Source organism: Mobula hypostoma, chromosome 7 (assembly GCF_963921235.1).
Source record: "Mobula hypostoma chromosome 7, sMobHyp1.1, whole genome shotgun sequence".
NCBI classification, from domain to species: Eukaryota; Metazoa; Chordata; class Chondrichthyes; order Myliobatiformes; family Myliobatidae; genus Mobula; species Mobula hypostoma.
Genome location: NC_086103.1, coordinates 139,945,419 through 139,971,476, shown reverse-complemented (window position 1 = coordinate 139,971,476; position 26,058 = coordinate 139,945,419). Strand labels below are relative to the sequence as shown.

The 26,058-nt window shown below is 39.5% G+C and overlaps 1 protein-coding gene across 1 annotated transcript in view; it reads right to left on the bottom strand.

Annotated features, from left to right (window-relative positions):
• Window positions 1-299: 299 nt before the first annotated feature.
• ddx10 (DEAD (Asp-Glu-Ala-Asp) box polypeptide 10) overlaps window positions 300-26,058 on the bottom strand; it is a 291,208-nt gene continuing 265,449 nt past the window's right edge. Inside the window, exon 18 of the mRNA XM_063054140.1 lies at window positions 300-2,322. Coding sequence (XP_062910210.1) covers window positions 2,121-2,322 — 202 coding nt within the window. The 3' untranslated portion in view covers window positions 300-2,120. The remainder of the gene's footprint in view (window positions 2,323-26,058) is intronic.

Below are 26,058 nucleotides of genomic sequence, written 5' to 3'. Positions count from 1 at the left end.
TCAAAATGGCTATGCAGTAATTAGAGCAGGGAAAATAAATGGAAGTACACAGTGTTAAAAACATTTCTTATTTTCATTTCTAATGGTCTAAAAAGCCAACTCTTAAAGTTAAAAACCCATGTTAATTTGAGCAAGTTGCTCTTGTCCAGAAATGATAACACAACCAGACAAATCTGTGAACCATTCACAAAGGTTAAATAAACGCACAGGTTTTTCTCTTCTTGAGTGTTCCCAAAACTGTACGTTTTGTCTCAAGCCACTGTTGTTGAAGGAGGATGCACAGAATGCAGAGGAGCAGATTATTACTTTAATAGATCCAGTTGAAAAATACATGACTTGGGCCAATAACCCTTCAATTTTCTGATTCTACGATGGCTTCAAACTACATAATTTTTCAAAAATCCATTTTCCCTCTTTTTGTGTTTCATGTGCTAGAACTTCCAGATCCTCTTGAACTTCATTCATTTGCTTTATTTCTGCACCTTTTGATTGCATTGTGAATAACTTTACACTCAGGATTGGAGAGCCTGAGCTTATAAGGAGAGACTGGAAAGGCAGCACTGTTTTCCTTGGAATGAAGAAGGCCTTCATTTAAGCGTACCCTTAAAAATTTGTAAAAGCCAAGACAGGCATAGATATGGTCAGTCTTTTTCCCAGGATAGGGGAGTCTAAGACTAGAGATTTAAGATGGGAGAACAAAGATTTAAAGGGGGACCAGAGAGGCAAGTTTTTCCACACAGAAAGTGATGAGCATATGGAACAAGGAAGAGATAGAGAAGGATACATTTCAAAGACATGGTTAGGAAAGGGATATGGACCAAACACAGACAAGTGGGTCTATCTTAAGTAGGCACCTCACTCAGCATGGGCGAGCTGGGTTGAAGGGCTTGTTTCAATGCTGTATAACTCTATGACTTTTTGCCAAGTTTTACAAGAACCTCCTTCCTGGAAACTATCTTAATTTTTTCCCCATCGTTTTAAAAAATCCTCTGGCCACTATTGCCAATTCTCACCCGTGAAAACCGAGACATGATTGATTGCCATTATTCTAAAGCTACTTGCTCAGCAGCTAATTTTCCAGCATCACAAGCTGGTCTCCAGTATAGTCTCAAGTAATGTTGGCTAGTTAAGGGCGTGATACCATCTTATCAAGCCCACGGCTTTTAAAAACTTCCTGAAATCATCTTAATATTCTTAGTGGTTATCTCCTCCAGCCTTTGTTTTCCCACTGGTTTTCGCTTCTGCTCAGACCGTTCTTTCTTCTTTCACTCTTCACACTGCTGAAATCATTTCAAAAATCCCAACAGTGCTAATGTCATTCAAAAATATTAATGATTTCTGTCTGGTAAAGGATTGTTACCGCATTAATACACTACCCATGAACCTTTAGTAGCAAAGTTATCTAGAATCCCATTGGAAAAGGGGAAGTTAGCATACAAAAACAAATGTTCACATTATTTTTCACATTCAGCAAAAGAGACCAAATGAAATAAAACAGATCTCTTGCAAGAGACAGATATATCAGAGTTCTCTAGGAAACAGAGCAGGCCAAATAAACTGGAGTATCTAGCTCTAAAATGTACAAAAAATGTTCTTAAACATTTTCATTGCAATAATTTATAAAACCAACTCCTGAAATTTATTAAGTACATTTTAATCTGAACAATTTACTCTTGTCCAGTTATTTTCATTTTCGAGGTACAAGATAATATCAGTATCTACACATTGCTTTACTGTATGAAAATTGATTGAAAGCTTCCATAATAAAATATGCTCTGACTGCTGACTTTATTTTCTCAAATGCTCTTTCGATAGGAGACCACCAATTGTCTACTTGGAATTAAAACACATAAGAGGATGTCAATTATATAAATCTGACATACTAATGAGAGAAGCTTTCCAATAAAGCAAAGACTCGGTGTCTTCTATAGAGTGCAAGATTTTTCACCACTGCAACAGCGTGGACAGTGTTCTGGCAGACATCTACAGATATGCAGCAACCCGCTCAGAAAGCATTCATCACTGTCAGACAGGCCCACCTGCTCTCATTTGATTGCAACCGCATGAACGTGGTTAGCACAGTAAAAGGGCCGACCCATAAAGCTGCCTAAAGATTGCAATTAGTTTCTGCTGTTCAACAGATGAAGTACTAGCTCTTCATCTTCTGCCAGGGACAGGCCAGTGTCCAGTGGCCTGTGCTCATCAGAATCAATTTCAGACTTCATTCTCTTCTGCCGAGCTGCTGTCATCTCCCTGCATTCCTCCTGGCTGCTGCTGCTGCTGTCATTTCTCTTCCTTTTGAATTTTACTTCATTTGATTTGCTGCATATAAGATAGAGCAATGTAAAAATCAATAACAAAACTTTAAGTACAGCAATAAATCACATATATTACAATATGAATCAATAATTTAATTTTAAAGTTGAATTTCAGCATTTTGAAAGGTAATCCAAGTAAGTGGTACCAGAATGAAACCAACATTAGGACTCAGCAATTGCAATCCTGTAGCGAAACCTAATTAAACTGTTAATTAATTCCTACCTTCAGTAGAGTGACCATGAAATACTCCTTGCAATTCATTTAGTCACATGCAAATTATTGCATTACTGCATTCAACAAAATACCGATTTATTGCACTTTGTGGAACAAATGTATGTTCCGTATTCTTTGGTAACTAATGAAATAATTTACAGTGGAAAATGGATGTTCAACTTCATTAATTAGTTATATTATCAGTGGAGGGACAGATTATTCAGCCCAAAAGGTTCACGTCAAAGTTTATGCTCCACATTTCTCATCTTGCCACATCAATATACTCAATTCCTTTCTCCCTTGTGTTTAACCAGCTTCTCCTTAAATGACTTACATCAATCACTTCAAATTTCACCACATATGCCAGTGACATTAAACTTGATTTTGATTCAACAAATGTTCACAAGTGATTTGTACTCTTGTCGTTGTGCAAATGCAGCACTCCAACATTGTTTGTATGCCTGCTTAATATAATGGCCCCGAGATGCATCAGTGAAGCTAGCAACATTTGCCCAGGAAACACTCAACAAGTTTAGGGTTTCCTTACACGTATGCAAAATTACAAAAGGTGCTCACTATTATTCTCCAAAGCTCAATTCCCTTTTAAATTTAGGGATTAAAAACTCCAAATGCAAGATGCTACAGGTGGAATCTATGGAGTTGGGCAGTTGAGCTTCAGACTGATTCCAAAATCTGAGGAAATCTGAATAGTTCTCATATTGCCACATAATAATTCAACTAATTAATTAAACAATGAACAGAACAGACAGGAACAGTCTCTTTGTCCTACGAAGTCTGTGCTGACAAAATGGCAATTTTAAACTATGGTGCGCAATTTCTGTCTGGTCCTGTGTCTGTCAGAATATCTCAAACTTTGCTAAAGTCCCTGCTTCAACAACTTCCCCTGGCAGTGTGTTCTAGCCACTTATTAGCCTCTGAATAAAAGACATTGCCATGTAAATCCCCTTTACACTCTCTCCCTCACGCCTCAGTTACACTCTTCAGTATTTGTCATGTCTGCCCCTCTCATAACTTTGTATACTTTTATCAAATGGCCCCTCAGCTTCTGACACTCCAGAAAAAACAATCAAAGTTTGTCCAGCATTTCCACTGCTCTGGGACCTTCTCTGTGGCTAAAGAGGGTACAAAGATCTGTGTCAGCAATCAACACTTGCCTCCCCAATAACTGGCATAGGTCTCCAAGGCCTGACAGGGTTATCTACTCAATGCTGTTCGTTAAAAGACCCAACATTTCCTCTTCCTTAATACTGATATGTCCAATGAACATTTCCCTCCCTGCTATCATTCATTCCCTTCTCCAATGTAGAGTGTTCTTTCTTTCTTTTTAGATCTTTTTATTGAGTAAGTATACAAAAAAGGTAAGCCATATAAACATTAATACAATGTTAAAGTATAATAAAATTCCAAAAGATAACAATACCAAAAAGAAAATACTACAAACAATGTAATTTAAGCATAAGAAACCAAGATAACATAATAGTATACTAAATTTTATATATATCAATGGAAAAAAAAGAAAAAAAAAACCCCCAAAAAAAACCCACCATGCAGCTAACTAAAAGCAAGGCAAAGCAATGGGCTAACTTGAAACCAAACAGAGTTAAACTTAAAATCACGTCCTCAATCCCGACCTCCATTAAAAACAGTAAAAAAAAAACAAGAAGGGTAAATATTACATTAAATGAAAATATCGAATAAAAGGTCCCCAAATCTGTTCAAATTTAAATGAAGAATCATAAAGGTTACTTCTAATTTTCTCCAAATTCAAACATAAAATCGTCTGAGAAAACCAAAAAAAGGTAGTTGGAGCATTAAGCTCTTTCCAATGTTGTAAAATACATCTTTTCGCCATTAAAGTAAGAAATGCAATCATTCTACGGGCTGAAGGGGAAAGATTACTAGAAATTTTAGGTAGTCCAAAGATAGCAGTAATAGGGTGAGGAGAGATATCTATATTTAATACCTTAGAAATAATATTGAAAATATCTCTCCAAAAAGTTTCCAAAGTAGGGCAAGACCAAAACATATGAGTTAAAGAGGCTATCTGCCCCGAACATCTATCACAGAAAGGATTAATATGCGAGTAAAAACGCGCTAACTTATCTTTGGACATATGTGCTCTATGAACCACTTTAAATTGAATTAGGGAATGTTTAGCACAAATAGAGGAAGTATTAACTAATTGTAAAATCTGCCCCCAATCATCCACAGAAATGGTAAGCCCCAATTCCTGTTCCCAATCTACCCTAATCTTATCAAATGGAGCTTTCCTAAGTTTCATAATAATATTATAAATCATAGCCGATGCACCTTTCTGACATGGATTAAGGTTAATTATCGAATCTAAAATATATGTAGGAGGAAGCATTGGAAAGGAAGAAAGTATAGTACTTAGGAAATTTCTAACTTGTAAATATCTAAAAAAATGTATTCTTGATAAGTTATATTTATTAGATAATTGTTCAAAAGACATAAGGGAACCATCTAAAAATAAATCCAAAAACCGTAAAATACCCTTAGTCTTCCAAGTTTGAAAAGCGCGATCCGTAAAAGAGGGAGGAAAAAATATGTTACCTAAAATAGGAATCGCTAACCCGAATTGATTAAGATCAAAAAATTTTCTGAATTGAAACCAAATGCGCAAAGCATATTTAACTATCAGGTTAGAGACCTGCTTAAGACGTTTCGAATCAAAAGGAAGAGAGGAGCCTAAAATAGAACCAAGTGTATAACCCTGAACAGATTGTAATTCCAATGCTACCCATTTAGGAATAGATAGTATGTCCTGGTCAAGTAACCAAAATTTCATATGTCGAATATTAATAGCCCAATAATAAAATCTAAAGTTAGGTAATGCTAAACCTCCATCTCTCTTAGCTTTCTGTAAATGTATTTTACCCAGTCGCGGATTCTTATTCTGCCAAATAAATGAAGAAATTTTAGAGTCAACTTTATCAAAAAAAGATTTAGGAACGAAAATTGGTAATGCCTGAAACACATATAAAAATTTTGGCAAAAAAAACATCTTAACTGCATTAATACGACCAATCAAAGTTAAATATAAGGGAAACCATTTAGATGAAAGTTGAGTAATATGGTCTATTAATGGTAAAAAGTTAGTCTTAAATAAATCTTTGTATTTACAAGTAATTTTAATCCCAAGATATGAAAAGTAATTATTAATCAATTTAAATGGAAATTTATAATATAAGGGAAGATGTTTATTAATCGGAAAAAGTTCACTCTTACTAAGATTTAATTTATAACCTGAGAAAAGACCAAATTGTGCTAATAACTCTAAAACAGCAGGAATGGATCTCTCAGGATTAGAAATATATAAAAGTAAATCATCAGCATAGAGTGATAATTTATGGGACTTTAATCCCCGAGTTATCCCAGTAATATTTGAAGATTCTCGAATAGCAATTGCAAGAGGTTCTAATGCAATATCAAATAATAGGGGACTAAGAGGACAGCCTTGTCGAGTACCACGAAAGAGAGGAAAAAAAGGTGAGTTTAAAGAGTTAGTACGAACTGAGGCTACAGGGGAGTGATATAACAGTTTAATCCAGGATATAAATTTCAAGCTAAAATTAAACATTTCAAGCACCTTAAATAAATAAGGCCATTCTACTCTATCAAAAGCTTTCTCGGCATCTAAAGAAATAACACACTCAGGAACATTTTGTGAGGGAGTATAAACGATATTTAACAATGTACGAATATTATAAAAAGAGTAACGACCTTTAATAAAACCCGTTTGGTCTTCCGAAATAATAGAAGGAAGTACTTTTTCTAGTCTATTTGCTAATAACTTAGAAAAAACTTTAGAATCAACATTTAATAAAGATATTGGTCTATAAGATGCACATTGAGCAGGGTCTTTATCCTTCTTTAGTATTAAAGAAATTGATGCTCTATTAAAAGATTCAGGAAGTTTACCAAGTTTCAAAGAAGCCTCAAAAACCTTACAGAGCCAAGGAATCAATAAAGAAGCAAAACATTTATAAAATTCAACGGTAAACCCATCAGGGCCAGGAGCTTTCCCCAGCTTCATAGAAAAAATAACATTCTTAATCTCATCCATTGTAATGGAAGTATCTAATAAAGAAGACATATCCTGTGAAATCTGAGGGAAGTCTAACTTATCTAAAAAATCATTCATATATTTAGAATCTCGAGGAGACTCTGATTGATATAAAGAAGAATAAAAATCACAAAAGGTTTGATTAATCCCCACATGATCCAATATCAATCGATCATTTTGGTTATAAATCTGATTGATTTGAGATTTAACATAATTAGATTTCAATTGATTAGCCAGCAGCTTGCCAATTTTGTCACTGTGAACATAAAAGTCACTTCTTGTTTTCTTTAATTGGTTTACAATCGAGGACGAGAGTAGTAAACTGTGTTCCATTTGAAGTTCAGTTCTTTGTTTGTATAACTCCTCAGAAGGAGCCATAACATATTTCTTATCAATTTCTTTAATCTTGTCCACAATTGCCATCTCCTCCTGCTTCTGTTTCTTCCTCAAAGCAACAGAATACGAAATAATCTGACCCCGAATATAGGCTTTAAAAGTGTCCCAAAGAGTGTTAACCGAAATATCTTCTGTATGGTTAATTGTAAAAAAAAGCTCAATCTGTTCATTCATAAAATTAACAAAGTCCGAGTCCTGAAGCAACAGCGAATTAAAACGCCATTGTCTATTATTTGGTATATTGGCCATAATTTTAATAGAAAGCTTAAGTGGAGCATGATCCGAAATGGTTATAGAATCATAATCACATTTAATCACTGAAGGAATAAGACGAGAATCAATGAAAAAATAATCAATTCTTGAATAGGAATGATGAACATGTGAAAAAAAGGAAAAATCTTTTTCCTGAGGATGCAGAAAACGCCAAATGTCCGTCGACCCAGAATCAGAAAGGAAAAAATTAATCAGATTTGCAGATTTATTAGGTAAAGTCCGTAAAGGAGCCGAACGGTCCAAAGCTGGAGACAAACAGGTATTAAGATCTCTGCCCCAAATCAATGAAAACTCGTTCAAATTCGGAAACTGATCAAACAATGATTTATAAAATTCCGGACAATCCATATTAGGAGCATAAACATTAATCAAAACTACTTTTTTATTAAATAGTAAACCACTAACCAATAAAAATCTACCATTCGGATCAGAGATAATACCCTGTTGTATAAAAGTAACTGAGGAATCTATAAAAATAGAGACGCCTCGAATCTTAGCATTGGAGTTCGAATGAAATTGTTGTCCCTTCCAGAATTTGAAAAAAAGTAGTCTGTCCCCCCTCCGTACATGGGTCTCTTGTAAAAATAAAATTTGTGCTTTAAGTCTCCGGAACACTTTAAAAACTTTTTTCCTTTTAATAGGATGATTAAGACCATTAGTATTCCAGGAGACAAAATTAATAATAGACTCCATAAATCCTAAGGTCAACCCACAACAAGGAGGATTGACGATAGGCGCGACCCACAAACCCGGAGAGGAAACAGAACATACAAAAGATACCGGGAAAAAGGACGTAACCAGTACTTCAATAATGTATATAGCCCAAAGAGAAACAAACTAAAACGTGAAGCCCCTCCCACCACCCCCCCGCCCCAAGACCCCAAGGCAAAATCTAAAGCAGACCCGCCAGAAAGAAGCAAGCACTAAAACTACCCCCATGACTTCCGGTATACGCTCCCTAAAAAAAAAAGGTATAAATATGAAAAGGATCAGCTAATTGTAAAACAGTAAAAAAGTAAGTAAAAAAAAAGTTAGCTCAACCAATGTAGAGTGTTAACTTAGTACCCTGATCATTGTCTTTGGCCCCTTGTTGGGTTCTACCCTTTCCCTGATATCCTTTTGTTCTAATGAATCTATTGCCAAGGACATGTCTTGACCTCTTTTGCCGTTTCTGATTCCCCGATGAGTTCCCTCCTGCTAAAAGACCCCTTTTTGATGACAAAAGAACAGCCAACTTTGTCTTGGCATAGAGACAATCATAGGCTGGTGCACCTTACATCAGTGGCAGGGAATTATAGAAGATTCCCAGGGCTAGAATCCACACACATCAAGAATAGCATAGACTTATTAGGGAAAGTTAGGGAGGACATGTTAGGATTTTTGAGGAAGGTAATGAAGACGATTTATGAGGCAATGGACTTTAGTAGCAAAGTTTTCAACAAGGTCTCTCACGCTAGACTGATGTAGAAGATTAAGGCATATGGGATTTAGGCAGATTTGGTAGATTGGCCTGATAGTTTTATTTATTATCGATACAGTGACCACTTACCAGTTGTATAGGTTTATTTATTATCAATATACTGACTACTTTCCAGTTGTATAGTTTTATTTATTATCGATACAGTGACCACTTACCAGTTGTATAATTTTATTTATTATCGATACGGTGACCACTTACCAGTTGTGGTCTAGTTTTACATGTCTGAACTAATACTGTGCATTCACCACACACAAGCTCTGCTATTCTATGAAATAAATTGCATAGGAGTTGGCTGTGATCTTATTATTTTCCCGGAAAAAAAATGAAACCTACTTTGACTTATTTTTAATTGAAGGAAATAAACTTGAACAGCTCAGTAAATCTGTTTTATTGACTTCTGAAAGCAAATGCAAAGCCGCTTTCTTCTTTTCCACCATTCCTAAATCAATTCCAAGCTTACTTCTCTCTCTGAACCAGAGTGAACTCTAATTCACCTGCCTTCTCGGTTATGCCTCTGCTTCTTCCTCAAATGTTAAACCCCACTGGTTATTGATCCCAGTATTAGCCAAGATCCCACATTATCTGTGGACCCCAGGCTACAGGAAAGGGTTTAATTAATTAATATGCAGGAAGGGGGGAAAACAGGCTTGCAACAGCAACATCTGCCCACATTTGCGAGTACATTTCGACACTGGAAAAATCTCTTTCTTCATCTCTTGCATTTTAAATAGTTAACACTTGTAAAAAGCAGCCCAAATCATCCATCATTTCCCATTATCACTGAGTGATCACCAATATTTATTAAGTCTGCTTCAAAGAGTACAACTTTTTCCAATAAATCCACCAAAGTGAAGATAACCTTGACCTCCCTGATCTCTAATACTATTGTTGCAATCTCCTAAACTGAATTCATTAATTAGTACTTTGCTCCTGATCATATTTTACACATTCAACCTTGCATGCCGAATATGTTGTTCAAAGCAAACATTTAGAACTATACTGCAGCAGTATTAAGAATTTAAGAGTAACAGAATGACAAGAAAATAAAATTCAACATTAAAGCCTGTAAAATGAGATTCTGCAGATGCTGGAAATGTTTATTTATTTAGAGATACAGTGTAGAACAAGCCCTTCTGGCCCAGCAACCCACCTTTTTAACCCTAGCCTAACCACGGGATCGTTTACAATGACCAATTAACCCACTAACAGTACGCGTTGGAGTATGGAAGGAAACCAGAGCACCCGGAGGAAACCTATGTGCTCATGGGAAGGATGTACAAACTTCTTACAGAGCGCATTAGAATCAAACTCTGAACTCCGACACCCTGAACTGCAATAGCGCTGCACTAACTGATGCCCCACCTAGAGGAAACACACATGCATAAAATGCTGGACGAACTCAGCAGATCAGGCAGCATTTATGGAGAGGAATAAAGAGCAAACGTTTCAGGCCAAGACCCTTCATCGGGACTGGAAAAGAAGGGGGAAGAAGCCAGAATAAGGAGTTGGAGAGAGGGGAAGGAGTACAAGCTAGAAGGGGATAGGTGAAGCCAAATGATGGGGAAGGTAAACAGGTAGGGGGAAGGAGGATGAAGTAAGAAGCATGGAGATAATAGGTGGAAAAGGTACAGGAGTTGAAGAAGGATTCTGACAGGAGAGGAGAGTGAATCATGGGAGAAAGAAAAGGAGGGGGGCACCAGAGGAGATAGGCAGGTGAGGGGAGGGTAAAAAGGGAGGCAGAATGAGAACTGGAAAAGGAGAGGAGGGGGAGGGGGAGAGATTACCAGAAATTGGAGAAAGCGATGTTCACGTTGTCAGGTTGGCGGCTGCCCAAACAGAGTACGAGGTGTTGCTCTTCCAACCTGAGAGCGGCCTCATCATTGCTGTGGAGGCGGCCGTGGACCAACATATTAGAATGAGTTTGGGGACGGTTACCATGCCAACCATTTTAGTTTAATTGTCCATTCTCATCTGATATAACATGCAAATTATAAATGAAAAAGCGAAATGCACAATTCTTAAAAAAAATCCTCATGAATACAGATTTGTTAATGGAATAATGACTTGACAAGATAAGCATTTAAAATTAGGAGAGGCTTTGATCAGGTAGATAATCGGTGTCTGTTTCTCATACTAGGGGTGTTGGAAACTAGGGTCATAGGTTTAAGGTGAGATGGTAGAGGTTAAAGGACACCTGAGAGGTTAAAAAAAACAAACACACACACACACACACACACACACACACACACACACAGTAATTGCAGACATCCCACCTCTCCCGGAAGTTCTGGGAGTCTCCCGCATATTGATAGTGGCTCCCTGACGCCCGGAAATTATATACAATATCCCGGAAATAGATTTTTTGAGCGGGAGAGCGAGCATCCTGATTGGTCTCTCTTCATGCTAAGAGTGGTCCCCAACCACTGGGCCGCGAGGAAACAATATGATTTGGCAATATGAGTCAGCTGCACCTTTCCTCATTCCTTGTCACGCGCACTGTTGAATTTTAACGCACGCGAGGTCATCAGTGACCCAAGACGTGCAAAAGAATAGGTCCGTGACCCATTTGTGAATGTTTCTGGTGAATCATCCATGTCAGCGCAGGAAAAAGATCAACTCCTCGAGCTTGCAGAGGACAGTGGGCTGAAAAGTATGTTTGACATAATATCTCTGCTGGCATTCTGGATCAAAGTCAAGGCTAAATATCCTGAGATAGCCACGAAAGCACTGAAAACGTTGCTTCCATTTCCAACATATTTCACCGAAGCGGAGTTTTCTGCAATGAATGCAATGAAAACTAAATTGCGGAATAGATTGGACGTGAGGAACCCCCTTCGAGTATCGCTGTCTCCCATCACCCCTCAATGGCACCGTCTTGTTGCAGGGAAACAAACCCAGGGCTCCCACTGATTCAGTGATATTGGTGTGTTGCAATGATTTTATATGCTCATATGAGGAAAATATGCGCTGTGTGTTTAATATCCAAACGTTACTTAAAATGTTATGATGCTATTGACTTATAAGTGACTTATAATTCAGTGGTCCCCAACCTCCAAGCTGCGAAGAATACAACGGTGGCCGGAATGCACCCAGTGCATCTTTAAGAAAAAAGCCGAAATAAACAAGCTAATTAATCAGGTGCCACCCAGCACGTAAATGTCAGCCCAGATCAGAGGCGATTGTCGATTGCGTTGTCTATGATCTGGGCCAACATTTACGTACCAGGCGGCACCTAATCAATTAGCTTGTTTGTTTCAGCTTTTTTCTTAAAGATGTGCTGGGTGTGTTCTGGCTACCGCTGCATTCTTCGCGGCCCAGAGGTTTGGGACCACTGTTATAATTGACTTATCACTATATTCATGCGAGGAAAATATGCGCTGTGTGTTTAATATTAATTTTGTTAGATAAACCCCTTTAGAAACGAATTTGAGTGTATTAGCTACTTAAAAGTGACTTATAGTTGACGTATCACCTATATTCCGGTCGCGTTTAACACCCACCCACCCCACCCCCTGGGTCCGCCAGTCCGCAAGAATATTGTCAATATTAAACCGGTGCGCGGTGCAGAACAGGTTGGGGACCCCTGATTTAAACTAGTTGGCTAGCTGCCAAGGAGCTACGCTATTGATGTCCTATGTGATGAGGCCAAACTCCCTGTAGACTTGCTTAAAGTTGTAATAGAATAAACATGATAATATAAGTACATATTTTAATGTCACATTTGCTGCATATACCCATCTTGGTTTACAGATTAGACAAAATCACTAAACAAAGTATTACATACACCCTTGGAGGTCGACGGGGGGGTGGGGGGTGGGAATATGGGGTTGCGGGGAGGCAGGGGTGCTACCTCCCTGAAATGAGTTTTTGCAGAGTGGGATGTCTGTAATTGGTATCTAGTACGAGCTACCAGAGGTTGGTGGAGGAGGTGGGAACAGTAATAGTATTTAAGAGGTAACTAGAATTAATGCAGTCAAGTAGGATTAGTATAGACAGGCATCATGGTTGGCAAAGATGCATTAAGATGAAGGATCTGATTCGATGCTGTACAGCTCTGAGCCAACAGGCTCCTTGAAGAGAACCACTCCTGTGCTTATCTTGGCTGGGCTAACTACCCAGAAATGGTTCCTGTAGTGCTTGTTCATTCAGAGATCCCTAGGCTGGATGCAGAGGCCATATGCTACTTCAAAATCTTGCAGCATTATCTGTACAGCATCCCAGGGAGTATCAGTGCACCATCAGTGCAGGAATTACCCCTCCAAAACTCTACTGATTGATGGGTTTAACCTATGTACTGAGAACACACAGGTCTCAATATATGATTTTCTCTGCCTTAAACATAATAGAACTCCAAATGAACAGGAAAATAAAAATCAAGCTGATAAGAAATCAATAAAACTCAAAAGCTCACTTTTCAAATAGCTCCATAAACATCAACTTTCTTCACAACTCTGACATCTATATCCTAACTCACACCAATTCTTGTCTGTCCACCTTCGTTTTCATCAACACTGTCTTCAACAATGACTGATCATTTCAATCCTTCCCACTGCAGAGCCAAGAGTTTGGACACAACTCTTTAAACCGGTAAATTAATGCACCATGCTTTGCATAATATTACTAATCAACTTGCAATGATACCTTATATTGGGATTACAATTTTACCCCCTGAAGAAAATGATTGTACAGAAAATATTGCACTTGATCTCAATATATTCATATTTAATTTTAACATAACTTTTTAAATATTGGAAATAAAGTCTAAATTAAAATGGCATTCTCAAAAACAGAAAAAAATTCAAAGAATGTTATAAATATCTTCTAGGTTGAGCACTTCAATTACAGTGTTGAATCTTAGCATATGAAAAGAAAACAGTATGCCAGGAAATTCAGACGATTATGATTATTTTTCATGAATATATAAAGTTACGCTTAAATAGTCAGAATATTTTTTAAACTCTGCAAACCTGTTTATGTTAACTGACATACATATATGTGCTAACAAAATTTTGTGCTAATACTTGCACTACAATAAATCGCAATATTTGAAAGTTAGCGTTCAGTTTTACAGTGTAGAGTTGCCATGCTGGATCACACAACCAGAATAGTGCATGACCTTAGAACTAAATTTTCACGTGCTACTGTCTACGTTCATCAGGTTTTCAACTCTTAGTTAAATGTGGCTCTGGCCTAATCCTTCTGACAATTAATAATCTAGGAGCTCAGAAGAAAATGAGTTCTTTCCTTTAAAGCACAGTGAGTTGCAGGTTCTTCTGTCTGGTTCCATTCTCTCATCCTCCAACTCAGCTATATTTTCCATTTTTCTGCAGTTCAGTTGTTAATGGTGGCACCGTCACTGTGTTCTCACTGCCAGCTGTAAGCCAGACACTTAGACACCTATTCCACTTCAGTTTGAAGCTCTCTAGTTCAGCACCCTTGATACTTGTCTAGTGCTAGACCAGAGAAAATACTGGATGGTAGAAATTGATCCTCGAAAGGAGAACTGCTTCTTTTTTAAAACAGTCATTCACTGGTTATGAAAGGGCTCTGAGTACCGTCAGTAACCTGAAACTTTTGTAAGTCAAAATCGCTGCCAGGTGTGATTGCAAAAGTTGCACTTGGAGGTTAATTCAGTACAAGTTAGAATAGATTCTAGCTAAATTTACATCTTGGTTAAGAACATAGAGCAATACAGCACAGGAACATGTCCTTAGGCTTACAACATGTGCTGAATTAAACAAATTCTCTTCTGCCTGCACACGATCCATATCCCTTCATACACTGCAGACTCCTACGTCTATCTAACAACCTCGTAAGCATCACTACTGTAACTACTTCTACTTTTCCCCTGCTCAGTCCATTCCAGGCACCTACACTCTCTGTGTTAACAAGCTTTCTGCCTCCTACCTTAAATCCATGTCCCCTAGTTCTTGGTATTTCTATCCTGGGAAAATGATTCTGTCTGTTCACACTATCTATGCCTGTCATTAGCTTATAAACTTCTGTAAGGTCTCCCCTTCGCCTCCAAAGCTCTCTAGCAAACAACCAATTTTTGCCTAACCTCTCCTTATAGTTTAAACCCTCTAATCCAGTTAAACCTTAATTAGAATTAGTCAGTGCAAATCTTTACTACAGATTCAAAGAACGCTGGCCCATAGAATGCCAGTCTAGAGTTTATAACAAAAAATTGTAAATACAATTTACACCAGATTTTCTAACCCACTGATCGCCCTTGGTTATACTACTACTTATAAAAGATTTAATTGCAAGTTTAGCATTGTGCAGAATAGATCCTTGGCAAATGCAGTAAGCAAACAGTATTAAAAAGTATTGGAACCACAGTTTTAATAAAACAGCTCTACTAAATCTTTTGCTCATGGAATATAAAATTCCATGTTGGCAGGTGGTCAACCACTGAACAGATAATTATGTTCCTGTAACTATCAATACAAGAGAGAGGTTAGCTGCTTAGTGTGAAAGGAATATTAGAGTAATACACTCAAAATGCTGGAGGAACTCAGCAGGTCAGGCAGCATCTATGGAAAAAAGTACAGTCGATGCTTCAGGGTCAGGGTGCAGGGGGGAGAGGTGTGAGGGGGTGTGGTGGGAGGGGGAGGGAGTGGGGAAGGAGAGGGGGAGGGGAGAGAGGGAGAGAGGAGGGATGGGGTAGGGGGTAGGGTTGTAGAGGGAGGTAAGGACTAATGGGGTAGAGGGTAGTGCTGTAGAGGGGGTTAAGGGCTGGGGGTAGAGAGGTAGATGGGGTGTGGCAGAGGAGGGTGTGGTGGGGTGAGGTCAAGGGGGTGTGTGGGCGAGGGGGTGTGGTAGGGGGTGCGTGGCGGGGGGGCGTGGGGTAGGGGGGGCAGAGAGTGAGACTTCAGTATACTAGCATTTCTCAACTCCTCACTGTTTACATTTTATACACATTTTTAGTTGCTGTTTCTATATGTATTTCAAATGCCATGACCTAGCCCAGTCATGTCTCTATCCCCCTTGTAGCTTCTTTACATAACCAGAATATTTCATTGGCAAAATATGAATAATTACACTCACTCTTTGAACTTCAAGAGTTGTCCCAAATAAGCGGTAGCCATGATTGACCAGTGGCCCAATTAACAGGAATCTACTGTATTAATATGATTTACAAAGTATTCTGTTTCTCAATTCTAATAATAAATTACTATTATAGACAATAGATAGACAATAGGTGCAGGAGTAGGCCATTCAGCCCCTCGAGCCAGCACCGCCATTCACTGTGATCATGGCTGATCATTCACAATCAGTACCCTTTTCCTGCCTTCTCCCCATATTCCTTGACTATTGATGTCAAACTAACTGACCTTTGTTCTTCCTTTTTCTTGAACAGGATTATAATTGCCACTTTTAAACCAGTTGGATCCAATCTAAAATCTTGTGAATTCTGAAGGGTGACAAATTGAGATACTTTTCTCCAATACCACTTGTGAAATAGAGACTGCTCACTGCCCCCATTCAACCAATGAACTACCACTGTGCTCCAGGGAACTCTATGACCTAAACAAGTTAAATTAGTTAATTTAAAGCCAAATCGCCAAAAAAAAAAGCAAAATATGAGGAAAGTATGATGGGATAAAAAGAAGAAAATAAGACCCCAAAAAAAACCAAAAACTAATTTCCATTCAGCTTTTTCAAAATCCCCAATATTAAATTCTGAAGAAACTTTTAGAAGTTAATTTTAGTACAGAAGGACAGGCCTGTATTAAGACCTGTCATGAAGCTAAAACTCCACTCTCATTTGAAATCTTTGATGAGTTTCTAATGGTTAAGTACTACAAAATTATACCTGCTTTCTTACAAATACCAGAGTTAACATCGCCGGCGTATGTCCTGAAATTTGTTAACTTTACGGCAGCAGTACAATGAAAAACATGACAAATAAATATAGAGAAAAAAAATCTATACATACACATACATATAAGTAATAAATTGTTAAGTTACAGTAAATAGTGCAAATAAAAGAAAAAAGTAGAGAGGTCGTGTTCCTGAATTGCTGAGTGTGTGCTTTCAAGCTTCTGCACCTCCTTCCTGATGCTAAAAATGAGAAGAGGGCATGTCTGGGTTGTAGGGGCCCTTAGTGACGGGCTCTGCCTTCCTAAGGCACTGGTCCTTGAAGATGTCTTAAATACAACAAGGCTGGTACCCATGATGGAGCTGACTAATTTTACAAGTTTCTGCAGCTTACTTTGATCCTGTGCAGTAGCCCCTCCATACCAGACAGTGATTCAGCCAGTCAGAATGCTCTCCAGCATACATTTGTAGCTTTCAAGTGTTTTAGTTGACAAACCAAATCTCCTCAAACTCCTAATGAAATATAGCCGCTTTTTTCCCCCACAGGGTTTTTGCCTTCTTTATAGCTGCAACAATATTTTATGTCCAGGTTAGGTCCTCAGAGATATTGACACCCAGGGACTTGAAATTGCTCACTCTCTCCATTTCAGATCCCTCTATGAGGATTGCTTCGTGTTCCCTCACTGAAGACCACAATCAGCTCTTTGGTCTTACTGACGTTGAGTGCGAGGTTGTTGCTGCGACACCACTCCACTCACTGGTATATCGCGTTCCTGTACACCCTCTCATCTCCATCTGAAATTCTTCCAACAATGGTTGTGTCATCAGCAAATTTATAGATGCTGTTTGAGTTATGCCTAGCCACACAGTTATAGCTGTAGAGAGAGTAGAGCAGTGGGCTCAGCACACATTCCTGTGGAGCACCAGTGTTAGTTGTCAGCAAGGTGGAGGTGTTATTTCCAATCTGCAAAGATTGTGGTCTTCTTGTTAGGAAGTCAAGCATCCATTTGCAGAGGGCGGTACAGAGGCCTAGAGGCTTTTCAATCAGGACTGTAGGAATGATGGTGTTAAATGCTGAGCTATAGTCAATAAACAGCATCCTGACATAGGTATTTGCAAAGTCCAGGTGATCCAAGGCTGCATGGACAGCCATTGAGATCGCATCCGCCATAGACCTATTGTGGCGCTAGGCAAGCTGCAGTGGGTCCAGGTCCTTCCCAAGATAGGTGTTGATTCTAGCCATAGAATCGCTAGCAATAGTCGTTGAGGCAGCTCACACTGCTGTTCTTGGGCACTGGTATAATTGTTGCTCTTTTGAAGCAGGTGGGAACTTCCAATGGTAGCAGTGAGAGACTGAAAATGTTTTTGATACTCCTGCCAGTTGGTTGGCACAGGTTTTCAGAGCCTTACCAGGTACTCCATCAGGCCCAGTTGCCTTGCAAGGCTTCACCCTCTTGAAAGGCAGCCTGACGCAGGTCCAAGACAAGAAGCACAAGGTCATTGGATGCTGCAGGGATCCTCATAGCTGTGGCTTTATTCTCCCTTTCAAAGCGGGCACAAAAAGTGTTGAGCTTGTCTGGTAGTGAAGCATCACTGCCATTCATGATTTTGGGTTTCGCTTTGTGGGAAGTAAAGTCTTGCAAACCCTGCCAGAATTGACATGCATCCGTTGCCTCCTCCCACCTCGCTCAGAATTGTTTCTTGGCTCTTGAAGTAGTCCTCCCCAAATCATACCTGGTTTTCTTATACAGACCTGGATCGCCAGACTTAAATGTGACAAATCTAGCCCTCAGCAGACTACAAACCTCTAAGTAACCTCATGAGAATCCAGTTTATCAAAGTCACTGAGGGGAGCAGGAAATCTGGGACGGAAACAACCCAAGTGCTATGTTTAATCATATATCTTGAAATACTTTGATTCTTGTCCAATTTCCTTTGTAGGAACTGTGAATGGTAATTGCCTTCTCTACAATTTCTGTAAAAAACAATCCACAAGTATGAACTATCTTACTGACAGTAATAGAGACAAAATGCTGGAGGAATTCAGCAGGCCAGACAGCATCTATGGGAAAGAGTAAACAGTCAATGTTTCTGCCAAGAACCCTCATGTGTGCATTACTTTGATTTCCAGCTCCTGCAGATTTTCTCTTGTTTTTGATTCAACTATCTTACTGAACTTATTGCAAAGAAGCTGGCTGTAAGAAGCATTACTGAATCGACTTCTAATGGGATTAAAGTCTATTTAAAAAGACAACAATGGATTACATCGGCTTATAGCAGTATTTATGGAGGGTCATACAGTCCAAGGCTATTTTCTGGTCTCTTTTTATCCTATCCATAGATCTACCTTCTTCTAAAAATCACAAATGCAACTTTAAAACAAAAAATTAACCTTACTTAAAGTTGCTTCTGCCAATTAAGTGAAGTCAAGATGGCGCTAAGTGGCAATTCTTTTGCTTGCATCTTCAGAAACAACTATTTCTATCTTTGGTATTTTTTTTCCCTTTTCAAGGTTCTTTTGAAGACCCTGACCTGAAGTTACTCTAACTTCAATTCTTTGTGGGAATGGGACCCATTCTCAGGCCCTCAAGACCGGCCGCTTTTTGATATCCCAAGGACGCAGCCTGGAAGGTGAGTGCGCCTTCAGGGTTCCAGATTTTCGTGGCTCTGGAGACATGCTGATTCTAGGCCGGTGCCCCTGACTGAAGCGTCGCGGGAGAACACAGAACACTGGGAGTAGTGGGTTAGCTGCCGGGGGTTGTGTGCCCAGAAAGCGATGCAACAGTTGTAACATCATAAATCAGCAAATTCTTTGTTATGTCTCCCCTCTCGCTATGAAATAAGGACACCTCTTTTTCCCTTATTTGGGAGAGAGAGAGTCTGTGGTATATCGAATCACCAGGTGAACAAGTAGTTTTTGGGGTACTGCAAGTCTGTGTCTTTATTGATGCTTTGCTGCACGCTTGAGTGCTTGGTGGAGGGTGCTGATGCTTTTTTGCTAGTGGGAGGTGAAGGGGGGGGTCATTGCCCTGCTGCTGCTTGTTCATGGGAGGGGGAACTGGGGGAGGGTCTTTGGGGTTCTAACATTTTTTTATTTCAAATATTTTTATTGGTTTTTTAAATAAAGAGAGCATGGTATAAAGGTTTGTGCAGTTCATAACAAATGTATTAAATGTACAATTTACATCTATGAAAGAGATGCACCCATAGTACAATCATGCTTTAGTTGCCTCCCTGCCCCAACCCACTCCTCCCAATTCCCATCTCCAAGTCATCACTGCATTAGCAGAAAGGATTAAACAGAACCTTTGTCCCCACAGAGCTGCATTGGTATAGAGAAGGTGTATTTTCCTAATACATAAACTATTGTATGTTTACAAGTCTAGGTCCGTAGAATTTTACTGGGAAATGCTGAAAGTCAGAGATTTATGTGCAGAGGAAAGGAAGAAAGGATGGACCTTTAGCTTGGCTGGGAATTCTGAAAATATTCAAGAAAGGGTCCCCACACCTTTTGGAACCTTATGTCCAAATTGAGAATTGAATAATGGATCTTCTCAAGGTGTAGACTAGACATGATGTCCTTGAGCTACTGAGTGTGGGTGCGCGGGACAGCATCCCTCCACCCGAGCAAGACTGCGCGCCTGGCCAAGAGAGAGGCCAAAGACAGTGTGCGACATTTGGTCGGACTTAAGTGCGTGTCCCCCTTTCCAGAGGTGCTGAAAAGAGCAATCAAAGGATTAGGTTCCAAATTATAATTAAGTATTTGGGATAGAGTTTGGAAAACATCTTTCCAGTATTTTTCCGAGCTAGGGCATGTCCAGTACATTTGAATAAGGGAATTTGTCACAGCAGGCATTAACATCTGGGTACATGTGAGATAATTTAGTTTTAGACATATGGGCCCTGTGTACAACCTTGAACTGTAACAAGCAGTGGCAGGCACATAAAGAGGTTGAGTTAGCTAACTTAAGAACTGAATCCCATACATCATCTGACAGTGAGAAATTTAAATCTTGCTCCCAGGCAGTTTTAATTTTGTCAAATGGGGCTCGCCTCAGGACCGCTAGCTTGTTGCAAAAAGTAGATATTAGACCTTTGCGCAATGGATTCATGCAGAAAAACATATCAACAATGTTTGTGTCGGGTGCCTCAGGGAAATTTGATATCAAAGGGCTCCTAGAATGTCTAATTTGCAACTATCTGAAGAAATGGGTGTTGGATAGGTTAAACTTTGCAGACGGTTGTTCAAATGATGCAAAACAGTTGTCTATAAAAAGATCATTAAAGCGCCTGATGCCCTTTCTATACCAGTGTTGAAATGTTGAATCATGTACAGAAGGCTGGAAGAGATGATTACATAGGACTTGAAAGAGAGAAGTCATGGAGACGCTTTCTGAACGGACCCCATACCCTCAAGGTGTGCCTGATAACAGGATTAACAATTGGTTTAGGCTTAAGAAAAGGGAGTGCTGATCCAAGAAGTGCGGAGATAAAGAAATTCTTAATGGAGTTCAGCTCCATTGCCACCCATATTGAGCAGTCAGATTGGTTATAAAAATGAGCCCAAAAGATGAGACAGTGTATATTAGCTGCCCAGTAATATAAGCACAAATTGGGCAAAGCCATGCCCCCAACACTTTTAGATTCTTGAAGATGGACTTTATTCACTCGGGGACGCTTGCCCTTCCATAAGTAGGACGATATGACTGAGTCTAGCTAGTCAAAGAAGGCTTTAGGAATGAAAGTGGTATGGATTGAAAAAGGTATAAGAATTCAGGAAGGATGTTCATTTTGACAACATTGATTCGGCCCATCAGGGACATGGACAGGGGTGACCACTGTGCTAGGTTCTGTTTTGCATGATTTAACAAATTAATGACATTTTCTCCAAAAAGACACTCAATGTTTCCTTGTTACTGTGACGCTGAGGTAAGTAAATTTGTTATTCACTGCCTCAAAAGGGAGGTTATGGAACTCTGACGCCTGTGCTTCTCCATTTACTGGAGAAAGTTCGCTCTTGTGTAAATTAAGTTTGTATCCTGAAAACTGGCTAAATTTGTTAAAGAGTGAAAACATGGGGGTAATGAGGTGATCGGGTTTGATATAAAAAGTAAAAGATCATCAGCATAAAGGGAGACTTTGTGCTCAACTGCTTCCCTCCAAATCCCCGTCAGATCCGCACAACTGCGGAACGCAATCGCCAGTGGCTCTATGGCCAAGGCACCATTGGCAGGTTCCACGTTTGAGGTTGAAAGGTTGGGATTACTGAGAGTTGGTCAAAACAGAGGCGGTGGGACACGGATATAACAGTTTAATCTTTGTGATAAAACTTGGTCCAAAATCTATTTTTTCTAAAACAGCAAAGAGGTAATTCCATTCCACACGGTTGAATGCTTTACCTACGTCTAAGGAGATGACACATTCAGGGATCCCAACTGAAGGGGAATATAAAATATTTAATAGACGGCATATGTTAAAAAAGTGGAGGCAGTTTTTGACAAAAACCGGTTTGGTCTTCAGAAATAATTGAGGGTAGGATGTTCTCCAGTCTACGGGTCAAAACTTTAGCTAAGATTTTGACATCAACATTTAAGGAGAGATTGGCCTGTATGAGGAGCACTCTGTTGGATCTTTGCCTCTCTTCGCTAGAAGAGTGGTGCATGCCTCATAAATGATGCTGGCAGTTTACCTTGTTTAAGTGAATCAGACAGAACCAAGGTTAGTTGAGGTAAGAGCAGTGATGAAAATGATTTAAAGAATTCTACAGGGAACCCGTCAGGTCCTGGAGATTTACCAGTCTGCTGTAGCGAGATGGCTGAGGATATTTCCTCTAAAGATATTGGGCTCATTCAGTCTCATTTTGAGATCAGGAGAAAGTGTGGGGATTTTTAAGCTGTTTAAAAAATTCCCCACCGAAATGTTATCACTTGGGGATTCAGAAATGTAAAGTCGGGTGTAAAAATTCCTGAATGTGTCGTTGATTTCAGAATGATTCGAGGTGATGCTTCCATTTTCCATTCGAATTTTTGTAGTGTGTTGTTTGGCTTTGAGGCCCTTTAATTGGTTGGCTAAAAATTTGTTGCCATGGATATAGAACTGGCTTTTGCTCTTCAAAAGTAGGCGTTCAATTGGGTGAGTGGAAATAAGATCAAATTTAGTTTGAAGTTCCACTCGTTTTTTGTACAGCTCCAGATTTCTAATTTGAGCATATTGTTGGTCTATTTCTTTAATTTGATTGGCCAGATCTAGTCGTTCTTTATGGGTCTTTCTTTTCATGCTAGCAGTGTAGGAAATTATTTGACTACTGAGGTATGCTTTCAAAGCGTCCCAAACAACCAGGCTTGAGGTTTCAGGTGACGTATTGGTATTAAGGAAAAAGATTATCTGGTTCTCCATAAATTTTACAAAATCATTATCTGACAGTAAGGTCGAATTAAAACGCCAATGCTTATTTATTTGAGGAAGGCCAGGAAAAATTATAGACAGGACAACTGGAGCGTGGTCTGATATCACTATACTCTGATAAACACAGGAACGGACTGATGGAGTCAGCTGGTTATCAATTAGAAAGTAGTCAATTCTAGAAAAGGTGTGATGGGCATGTGAGAAGAAAGAATATTCTCTCTTATTGGGTGGAGAAAGTGCCATACATCAGAGATGCCATAGTTGGAGAGGAAGGACTGAATTAATGAGGCAGATTTGCTTAGTACTCTGGGAATAGGAGACGATCAATCCAGCACTGGATCTAACCAACAGTTGAAGGCTTCATCTAGTATGAGAGAGCTATGAGAGAGTATGAACTCAGATCAGGTAGCACAGAAAAAAAATGTTCAAAGAAGTCCACATCATCCGAGTTAGGAGCATATATGTTAGCCAACGCTACCAGTGTATTATATAATTTCCCTGAGATTGTATCTGATATTGTATTGTGGAGCTCAAAGGGAACGTTTTGATTTATGAGAATTGAATTGAGCCCCCCCCCCACCCTTAGCCTGAAAAGTGGAGTGGAAGTGCTGCCCCGCCCATCGTGACATAAGACAGGAATTGTCAGAAATGCAAATGTATGTTTCTTGTAGAAATGCAATCACTGTATTAAACTGTTTGAGATGTGAGAACACCTTCCTTCTTTTAACAGGGTGATTCAGCCCCTTGACATTCCAGCTCACAAAATTTAACGGACTAACCATTCTCCTTTAAAAGAGATACAAGTTGATAGACATAAGCAGTGTCAAGATTTTGGGTTTCAGCTCTGAGGTAAAAATGTAAAACAAAGAGAAACAGGTCAGAAATAAATCCTGTATAACAAGAACTTCCAAGGCTTCTTAAAACAATACCGGCATTGGAGTACCCTCCCCCCACCCCCCCGCCCCAACTCACAACAAGACAGCTGCCAGAGAGCACAGCAGCAAGCTGGTAAGAACAATGATCATCCAACAATACAATTTCCTGTCACTCGTAGCATCACCTTCAACTCCGTTATTGATATTTAAAGGAAACAGTAAGCATTCAACACTCCTAAACTGACATTGTGCTTAGTGAGAGACAAAACAATTCCCCCAAAGTTTATTAAACATGGCTCTGAAAAATGAACCACAAAACAGAAATATAAACTAATATTTGAAGAAAAAAGTAAAAAATAAACAGCCTTAGCCCAGTGTTCTTCCCACGAAAGGTTGTAGAGTTCACTGAATTGAAGGTAAAAGGAAATACTCTCTCTCTCTCGAGAGAGAGAGAGCAGTCTGAATGAATATTGTTCCACTATCGTGGTAGTCAGTACCTAACCCGGCCAAGCCAGACCAGATCTCGCTATCCAAGTATTGCTAACGTTATCTGCAGAAGGTATGGGAGAAAAGAAGGTGTAGTGGGGAGGCTGTCGATGCATTTCCATGCTTCATCTACCGAGCATAGCCACCTCTTGTCACTGCTGGGAAGTGTGATACGGAGCCGTGCAGGGTATAGTAGAGAAGGCCTGAGTTCTCCGTTGTATAGCTCCATCATTATTTCTCTGTACTCGGCTCACAGGCTTAAAACTTCGGGAGAGTCGTCCTTTACAACCCGAATCTGCTGGCCGCAGTATTCTAGTTTCCTCTCCGCCAGGCCTCTCTAACCAGGAGATCTTTAATCTGGTAGTAGTGCAGGCGAAGAATGACCGGGCACGGTCTCTGTCCTGGGGCTGGTTTAGCTGCTAATGAAAGGTGGGATGGGAGCATCTCCTTCCCAAAGATCTCACAAAGCAGACTGGAAAAAATTCAATAGGACGCCCGCCTTCAATAGATTCCGGCAGGCCCAGGATGCATAGGTTCTGCCGTCTGCTCTGGCCCTCCAGGTCAGTAACTTTAGCCATTAGCTTGATATTGTTTTCACGTAAGCTGGAGCAGATGTTTTCCAGCTCACTGACGCGCTGGTTCAGGTCGTCCGTAGCGAGCTCGAGAGAGGGTAGGCGTTGGCCGTGGTCCTCCACTTTGCATTGGATTTGGTAGAGTTTCGTTTCCAGCAGACTGAAAAAAGATTTAAATTCGGCAGCTAACGCCTCACGGTGTTGGTTTAGCAGCGTGGAGATAGCTTCAACTGTCAAGCCAGCCGCCAAATCGTCTTTTTTCTCGGATTTAGTACTCTGAGGTCACTGTGAAGCAAGCATAGTCACAGGCCGCCGAATCATCTTTTTTCCCAGATTTAGTACTCTTTGAGGTCGTTGTGAAACGAGCATAGTTGCAGGCAGGGGGAAGAGCAAAAAGTCCATCAGCTTAGTATGAGAAAAGGGGGAAGAAGGAGTGTGGAATAAAAAATTAGAAAGGAGCGCCGGTTCTCTGCGACTACTCCATGTGGCTGCCAGCCAGAAGTCCAGGTTCTAACGTTTAAACTGTCATTCATTCTTTGGGGCACTTCTCTGTTTTTGTGGATGTTTGCGAAGAAAAAGAATTTCAGGATGTATATCGTATACATTTCTCTGACATTAAATGTGTCTTCCCACTGACCTATTATTTTATCTTCATTCAAATTAATTGTTAATTCATTCTTCACTGATTTCTCATAGTACGTACTGTATGTCCAAGCTAAGATCGCTACATTTCAGATAAAAGTTATTTATTTCTTGCTCCACAACAGAAAACACACACATTATATATTAATTCAATCTATCTTCCACATTCAATTAAATTTCTCGTTGCAAAATTAATCTTCAAACATAAGAAAGTGTAAATAACTTATTCAGTAACACGACCTGACCCAATTTAAGTAATGTAATAAATTATTCATTTTCTGCAACTGCAAGTTTAGTTAAATGATAATATTTCATTTCATTTTGCTCATTACTTGAATACAGAACATTCATTGACAACATAACATCAGTCAATGAGAGGTGGGTAAAGCACATTACTGAAAGCAAACAGTCAACTTTACTGCAGACCCAATTTAGAAAACATCTCAAGAGCTGAGGAAACACAAA